The sequence below is a fragment of the Chenopodium album genome, chromosome 13, assembly GCF_948465745.1.
Source record: "Chenopodium album chromosome 13, dcCheAlbu1.1, whole genome shotgun sequence".
Lineage (NCBI taxonomy): Eukaryota > Viridiplantae > Streptophyta > Magnoliopsida > Caryophyllales > Amaranthaceae > Chenopodium > Chenopodium album.
Genome location: NC_137846.1, coordinates 41,605,039 through 41,613,206, shown reverse-complemented (window position 1 = coordinate 41,613,206; position 8,168 = coordinate 41,605,039). Strand labels below are relative to the sequence as shown.

The 8,168-nt window shown below is 34.6% G+C and overlaps 1 protein-coding gene across 2 annotated transcripts; it reads right to left on the bottom strand.

The window, feature by feature from the left end:
• Window positions 1-303: 303 nt before the first annotated feature.
• Window positions 304-7,565, bottom strand: LOC145576662 (endoplasmic reticulum oxidoreductin-1-like). Of its 2 annotated transcripts, none has more exons than XM_081634379.1 (11): window positions 7,340-7,565; window positions 7,089-7,235; window positions 5,791-5,925; window positions 5,324-5,579; window positions 4,888-4,998; window positions 2,441-2,559; window positions 1,856-1,960; window positions 1,566-1,768; window positions 1,108-1,231; window positions 590-771; window positions 304-483 (listed from the first exon to the last, which is right to left on the bottom strand). In XM_081634379.1, the coding sequence occupies exons 2-11, from the start codon at window positions 7,209-7,211 to the stop codon at window positions 465-467; spliced, it is 1,377 nt and encodes a 458-aa protein (XP_081490505.1). In that variant the 5' UTR covers window positions 7,212-7,235; window positions 7,340-7,565; the 3' UTR covers window positions 304-464. The 2 variants fall into 2 exon arrangements, with proteins under 2 accessions (XP_081490505.1, XP_081490506.1); XM_081634380.1 differs by having other exon boundaries at window positions 5,791-5,922; window positions 7,340-7,564.
• Between the last annotated feature and the right edge of the window lie 603 nt (window positions 7,566-8,168).

The following is an 8,168-nucleotide window of genomic DNA, read 5'->3' as shown; positions in this document are numbered from 1 at the left end:
GAACAATATGCCCCCTTATATTACATAGACACCTCTTGTAATTGCATAAACCATAATTAGGCCCATCCTGTTTAGGGTTAATAATTTCACATAAGCAGATTCGCTTGAATAGTTAAGTCCAAAGTAAATAAATTAGTGTACAAAGTATACTAACGACTCACTAAAATAGTTAAGTCCATTACATTTCAAGTTGGAGGTGGTGCTTCAAGTCTTCATAATCATGTCGCTTTGGATTTTAGTTTAGACCCTCTCAAGTATTAATGGCTACCCTGACAAATTTTACTTAGTTTTACAAGTCAAATCAAGAGATAATGAACATTCAACTAATGTTCACTAATATTATTATTATTATGTTAATGTACAAATTTTGGAAAATTCTTTACAACATGTATATTCTTACAACTACAAACTCTACTCAGCTTAATGATGGACAAAACAAAATTGCCGCTGAAGATTTTATCACATCATGAAGATTTCCTTGACCTGTAAATCATTTCTCTAGTGTTAGTATGCATAAGAAACCTCGTCTGAGTAATATATAAATTGCATAAACAAGTCTCCAACTGGGCAATTCCTGTAAGACAATCACCTTAGATTGTTCACTGACTGCCATATTCTCTGTAGTGTGCCGACTTCTTGAGAGGGAAGTTCTAAAACTCGGCCAACTATCTTGTTAGCAGAAGGTGCCATTTCATGCACCAGTTTGACTGATTCCGAAAGCCGGTTAAGCAGGTTTACCAGTGCAATCACTTCATTCCTTTGCAATTGCAGCTGCACAATAAAGAAGCACAAGTACAAACAATTACCAATCAGTGCTTTTCTGAAAGAATTCACAGTATGTTCAGACAGCAATGGAGGGAAACTCGGGGAAAGGGAAAAATTAGAAAGAGAGGGGAAGGTAACGTGTCATCCCTCCAAATCTTTAAAAGTTTGGAAGTACTTTGGTTTATAAAGGGAAAGGAAGTTGAGTACTTATGATTTCCTTCCCTTCCCATTACAAATCAATATTCAAATAAGGGAAAAGGAATCCATTATGACCACTTTCTCATTAGATCCTCGTATCCAAATACATAGTCAACTAAAAAAAAACCTATGATAGTCACTCACAGATTGATTTAGATGGTTGTCACCCTCGACTGAAAGTAGGATCTTCAGCGCTGTGCCAAGACCAAGAACTTGTAGTTTACCCCATAATCTACACTTTTCACACCCTACACAATCCATCAATGCACTGCAAAATGTTTGCGTGTCAGTCAAGTTTCATTAACTAGCATAAAGAGACAGACATGAAAATGCTGAGACAGTACATAACTAAATACTCCCTCCAGACTTAATTTTTTAGTTAATGAGATAGTACATAACTACATACTCCCTTTCTAAATGTTTGCGTGTCAGTCGAATTTCATTAACAATCTCGAATCAGCTAATTTAATTATGAATTGTTAAAACAAGAATATGGTGGACCAAAAAACTCGGTCCCAAATATTATGGTCAAAATTCTGCATAGGCAAACATAAAAGTCAAAGTAGAACAATTTAAAAAGAGTAATTAATAATGTGACATGCCTTATATTTCTAAACTGCATTTGAAGCTGCTGCTTCAATTCAGGACCACTTTGCCCTTGCCACAGCTTAGCTTCGTCAAATGGAAGTGGACATGCAGCACGAAGCTTCTGATTATAAAGCAATTGTTTCAGTAAGGACTGAGTTTTTAAGTCATCTTCATGATTACCAGTGTCATACTCAGCTTGCTCCAAATAGTCTGATGCCTATACCATTCAGATAGGTGAAGCTTTAGAATGCTGATCTGCACTTCAATTATTCTCTACAAAACTACGTTCTCTAATCAAACATACCTTTGTTACAGCTCTGAGCACAAACAGGAAAGCAAAATATAAATTCCGAACACGTTCTGGATGTCTCAAAACTCGATCATGCATTATGTCGAAATTCTGTCCCCACTGAAAAAAATAAACAAAAGATTTCAAGATAACACATTACTGCCAATATTAATTAAAGAAGAATTTCAACAGCTATATAGGCCCTTATGGCCATATTTGACATGCCTTTTATGTAATACTCATTCGATGCTTTAATACAGAGTAAATGTTTTCTGAGGTCAATGATTTGTTAGTTATTGTATTGACATTCAAAACTGACTAGAATTTCATCAGTACTTTGTAGTGACAAAAACTATCATCAAATTGGTAATTTGTAAAGATTGAGAACAAGAGATGAGAAAATTTTCGAGTGGACAGATAATATGGAAAGGAAGGAGCATGTATTAAAAATCCAACTAGGTCAAGTGAAAATTCATTGTGGGTTCAATGAATAACAAAGGTTGGGGATGTTTAGATTGGCATAAATTATGATGTTTTTTCCTCCTATAATATTATTTAATAGAACAAAATTAAATTTCAGGTTGGAAGAAATTATGATACCGTGTTGGTGGCTTCATCAAGGAGATAATCTGCAGCAATGTGAACTGAAATAGATGCATGCAGACCAGAAATCAATTTGTAAAGAACCTTCTTCTCTTGGCACATCTCTCCCGATGCATCTGCACACAAAAGGAATATGCTCAACCCTCATTAAACTATATATATATATATATATATATATATATATATATATATATATATATAACACACACCCCCCCCCCCCCCACAGAAAAATACACATAGGAAACTTACACTATGTTGGATAACAATACAGTAGGAAAAGGGAGGGAGAGGAAAAAGAGAGAAGGGAAAGGGAGGTGAGGGGAGGGAGAAGGTTAACTTCCATTTTCCCTTCATATCTCTCTAATAAAGGAGGGATTTAGTTCATCAAAAGGGGAAGAAAAATGGATCCTTCCAATTCCCTCCTTGCATTAGATATCCAAACAAAGGATGATGCATCCTTTTCTCTTTTCTTCCTGTCCCTCCATTTCTCTCTATCCAAACATAGTATTAGAGTACATAGATTTCAGACACAATTGGCATGAATAAAGCATTAATCTAGAATGTATATTAATAATAACCGGTAAGTTGTGATCAAAGGCATTTTTCAGTGTCTGCTGTTATTTACCCTCTTCCCCAAAGTTAGGGAATCCCCCCGCCCCCCAAAAAAAAAAAAAAAAAAAAAAAAAAACTATGGTGTCTGGCAGAATTCAAACTTACCCAACAGATTGTAAAGTGTCTGTACACAATAGATCATTGGTCCTAACACAAGAAACATACAGGCCTACTACTACTCTAAGATACAGAGATGGAATTCTGCATGAACCCTAAACGCCAAAAATTAGGATCAATGATCTATTCCAGATGAACGATAAACGCCAAAGAGCAGACTTCCAGGACAATAGGGAAATGCATCACCTTAATTAGCATAATAGCAGTGACATGCAAAGCCAAGTAGGATTAAATTCCATCAAGGATCCTTTTATAATCAACAGATACTACCTAAGGTAATTCTGAATGCATCTACCAAAACTGTACAACCATGTCAATAAAAATCTGATCTCCTTTTCATATCTTCCTATGTAACAATGTTGATAAAATCACGCATGATGTTTGTCTTGCACAATAAGAAATTTCAAACATGCCACAAATTTCCATGTTCTTTAATTGTGAAACAAAATAGAGATATAAAATGCAAAATGTATAAATGTTGGATTAGTATAAATCCCAACACTAGAAATACTTGACAAGGAAAGGGCACACTAGATTAAGTGAATCAGTTCAATGAATAAGAAGTTTTCTACAGTAGCAAACAAGGTAAAAATCTTACTTTCTAAGATACAATCCCAACATGGAAAGGCTAGAATTCAAATTGAGTCTTTTCCAGTTTTAGTTGACATGTACATAAACTGGAAAAATTACAATAAGTAGCCTGACAATAAGCACTTTATAACCTAGAAGAAAAAAAATTACAATTTTAGTTGATATGTACAACCAAACTCAAACGATGTGTGGGATTCATTAAGAGCCAGTGACACCACATGTAAATTATGAGACTCAGGTTAAAATGAGGAGTTGAAGTAGCATAGACAATGGTATACCAAAACAAGATTAACAAAATATACAAAAGAAAAGAAAATTAGAAAATTTTGATTTTGACTCCTTCCTTGAGAGCACCTTACTTCATTACTACCTACCACCATATTCTATCTTATCATTATAAGGACCACGAGATACTATTGAATATATCACTGCTGTTTCCGTTGTAGACATCAGAGGGGGAAGAACTAAAATTGAGGAGCTGCTACAGTTACAATCAAACATTCAAATCCACAAGCGGATTACATCTAGTTGTGGATCCTAATCCACAATCTTCACAAAACACCAAGGTCTTTAACTTAATATTTCAAGTGAGCTCTCCCCATTAGCGTATGTTACTGGTTATCTAATAATATGCCCTTAATCAGCAATAGATAATTGAGTAGCCTGACATTCTGACAACAAGCGCTCGACAAATTAGAAAAAAAATATATACAAATATAGTTGATAAGTAGTATGTACATAGTTATCCTAACTCAAAAGATGCCTGGAATTGTGCAAATTATGAGTTTATAAATAAATACTAATTTAAAAAAACAAAAAAACAAAAAAAAAACAAAATCATTATTGGAACTTTACGAAATGATAAGACCCAAAAGATCTTTTCAGTTGAAACTGAAGATCAAATGATGAGCATGCTAGGATCATGGTATCCTAGTAAGACTAAAATAATGAATGGAAGTAAATAAAACAAGACTACTCAGTTTTCTCATGCACACCAGTCTATTTCAAATTAAAAGTAGCCTATTTTAAAGAAAATTAAGCCCTTTTAAGTTCCAACTAAGAATAAAGTCATTTCATACACATTTAATGTTAGAAACTTATGAATAAATGAAATTATCACTTACATCTTGGGCAATTTTCTGAATATATCGCATCCCATATTCTCCTGGCTGAAGGACCTGTATAGCCCGTGTAACGTTCTGGATTGAGCAGTAGGTTTACATAGGTCATTTCACCTGAAACCAAGAAATAATTGGTTACTTAAAAATCAAAGAAAGGATATCACAGTAACTTTCACATGACATATGAATTTCAACAAGAAAATTTCAGTCAAAGATGACAACACAATTAGTTAATCTTATTATGATCAAAAGAAGAATCCAAAACAATTACAGTGCACAGTCAACTCCTTAACAAAATTATCTCTCAGAATGAAAGTGCTTCAACATTAATTTATCTTGCCCTCTAGAAGCTTAACAAAGGCAGAGGGAAGAAAATATGCAATGTGGAATTTTGACACCTTAATGAAACCATGCCAACCAACAAAGAGAGGGAACTTACTGTTATCAGTCTCATCATCACTTGTCCACGGATTATCAACCTCTACCCAGCCTCTGAACACCTTTTTGTCTAGTGTTCGGTCAACTATAGCTTGGGGTTTCCCCTCTTGGCACATCAAATCTTCTTTCCTGAGGACATTTGATGGCTTTCTAAAAGTTTCTGGGAATTCATTTTCAGGACATTCACAGACACTGCAATCACGTAATCGGCACATCCCATCATCAGGCCAGAATGGACAATTGCACCATAATTTAGCCTATCAAAATCACAAATGGTTTAAAGTTAACAGATTTGTTTAATATGAGCCTCTAAAAAAAAGGTCAAGATTAACTACTAAAGCTAGAAATTGCAGAATTGCTATGAAGTGAGGTTTCCTTGTCATCCCTTGGGGACTTAAGATGTGAACTTGTCAAGATTAACTATGAGCAATAGCGCTCTATATTTTAGCCATAAAAAATGAATTATACCTTGAAGTATCTGAAAAAAGGTGTAGTAACGAGCTCTTGCAGCAAAGGATGCAAAACTTCTTCATTTAGAACATTTACTGTCTCGTAATCACAACAACAATCCTCCACCATTCCCGTAAATTTACATGACTCCTGCTAAAAGACAATCAGATGTCAATACCATTTTTCTAATGATATTTATGAATGATCCCTTTAACATAAACTGAAAACCAAAATGAAAAAGCACAGTGCAAACTATGAGTAATTCTATAAGATTTGGACGATGAACAAAGGAACTGTCCTTTAGTTTTTAAGGAGTATATAGTTTTTCAAATTTCAAGGATTCAATATAAAAAAATTCAGCAGTATTTCCCTATAATTTCTGCCGAGGATTGGATTTGGAATAACTTAGATACATACATCAACTAAATTCTCAATACTAATACAGCTACTCTATAAGGCCTATGGGATGTGAAAAACGGCTCACTACTAAAGTCCTAATCAAGGAGACATGGAGAATACTCACACATAATTAAAATGCGGCTTTATCCAAAATGTTTCATATTATTAGCAAACAACAGTTAATGAATGAGCAAATTTATACAAAGAAACGACAACAGAAGACTAAAAATAGTTTCTTTCCTTCAAGTACCGAAAAGTATTAACACTATATTCCAATTCATTCAATCCTAATATCCTAAAAACACTTACAGAGCATTGTTTCTCAAACCCCTTCTCCCCCCATCCCTCTTTTTGGCAGAGGTAATAACTACAATCAACAACATTCTAAGAAAGCCAACGGCCGTTTAGTAAGAAGCTATACATCATGGAATGGCAATGATATTGTAGGTAATTTTGTATATTACCATGGTAATAGAACTCCCTCCCCAAATGTGTGTTTTTCTTCATAAATATCAATTACCACTCAATACCACGACTCGTCCATATTCATTAAAATCAACTCCAATAGTCACAGGCCTCACAACATTGTTTTCTTGCATTATAAAAAGAGAAACCACTATTTGTCAAGATTTCTTAAATATCCCGAGCAACCTATCGAGTACCACAATGATCTTATTTCAGGTATAAACAATTACTAACAATTCCTACAAAATTACACTGATCAATCGTATAAAATTGATCATTCAGTCATTTCCACATCTCTAATACCCACAAATATCATTATCATCATTCTTCAATCCCTAACAAACAAACCCCAATTCAATTTAAGCAAAACCCATCAATAATATCATGCATTTAAAGCAGAATTCAAATTATCATTGCAAGAAAATTAACAAAGAGAAAGAAAGAATATAAACCTGTTTGCAACGATTGGATTTCCAACTAGATTTTGTGCTCATTGCAAGAATAATCGCCATTACAGCTACCATTGCCACCCATCGCCATCTGATTCCACTATCAAACTTCTTCTTCTCATCCATTAAAACCCCAATTCTTGCTTCACACTTTCCCAAAAAAAAAAAAAATTATATCCCAGTAAAAAATTCACTAAACAAGTAAATTCAGCTACAAATTTTGAAATATTGCGAAAACTTAACAAAATCGATACCTTAGAATTGCGATTCTAGGCGACTTTGTGAAATTAGAGGGGAAGAATTGATCATTCAAATGGTTGATTGAGAGGAATCCACCGTTGCAAAGAATGGAAAAACAGTAAAGGGGTTTGGGTGTTTTAGTTGTAAACGCACATTGATTTGATTAAATGCAAAAAATTGAATGTGATATGAATATTTGATTTGATTTCAGTGAAGTGATACGATACTACGAAGAAAGAATGTACTCCGTATCATCTATGTAATAAAAGAAAAATCAAATGTTGAGGAAATGTGAGAAAAATGACGTGCTTCGACCAATCACAACTCAAGGTTTTGGCAAGAGTTATGTTTTGACTCAAAAGATTGTCTATTCTTCTAGATTCAAATGGTTTTTTTTTTTCTTTTTTTTTTTACGAGCCAGTTGAGTGCTGATGAGTCATGAGTGCCGAGGGTCGGTAGAGGTAATCATAGGTTGGGCCGGTCGAGGCATAAAAAATCAGCACATTAAGTCATGACATGTCAAAACTTGGGCCAAAATACTTGCCCTTAACCCATACAATTGGGCTTGGGGTCTAGTGGGCTTTTCCGACGTTCGAGTTGTGCAAAAAAAAAAAAAACTACGGACTGGTAGGGAAGATCTGTGTTTGATCCCTCGCAACAACAATTGGTAGGGAGGATCCGTGTTCGATCCCCCGCATAATTAGGAGGGGACTGAAACCTAATCACCCAGAACTGATCTCCGGATCCGGATAACCCCAAAGGGTAAATCGGGTGGAACAAAAAAAAAAAAATTGACATTTCCTTAAACTTGTGTCACAATCACACCACCAACATACTAGTGAT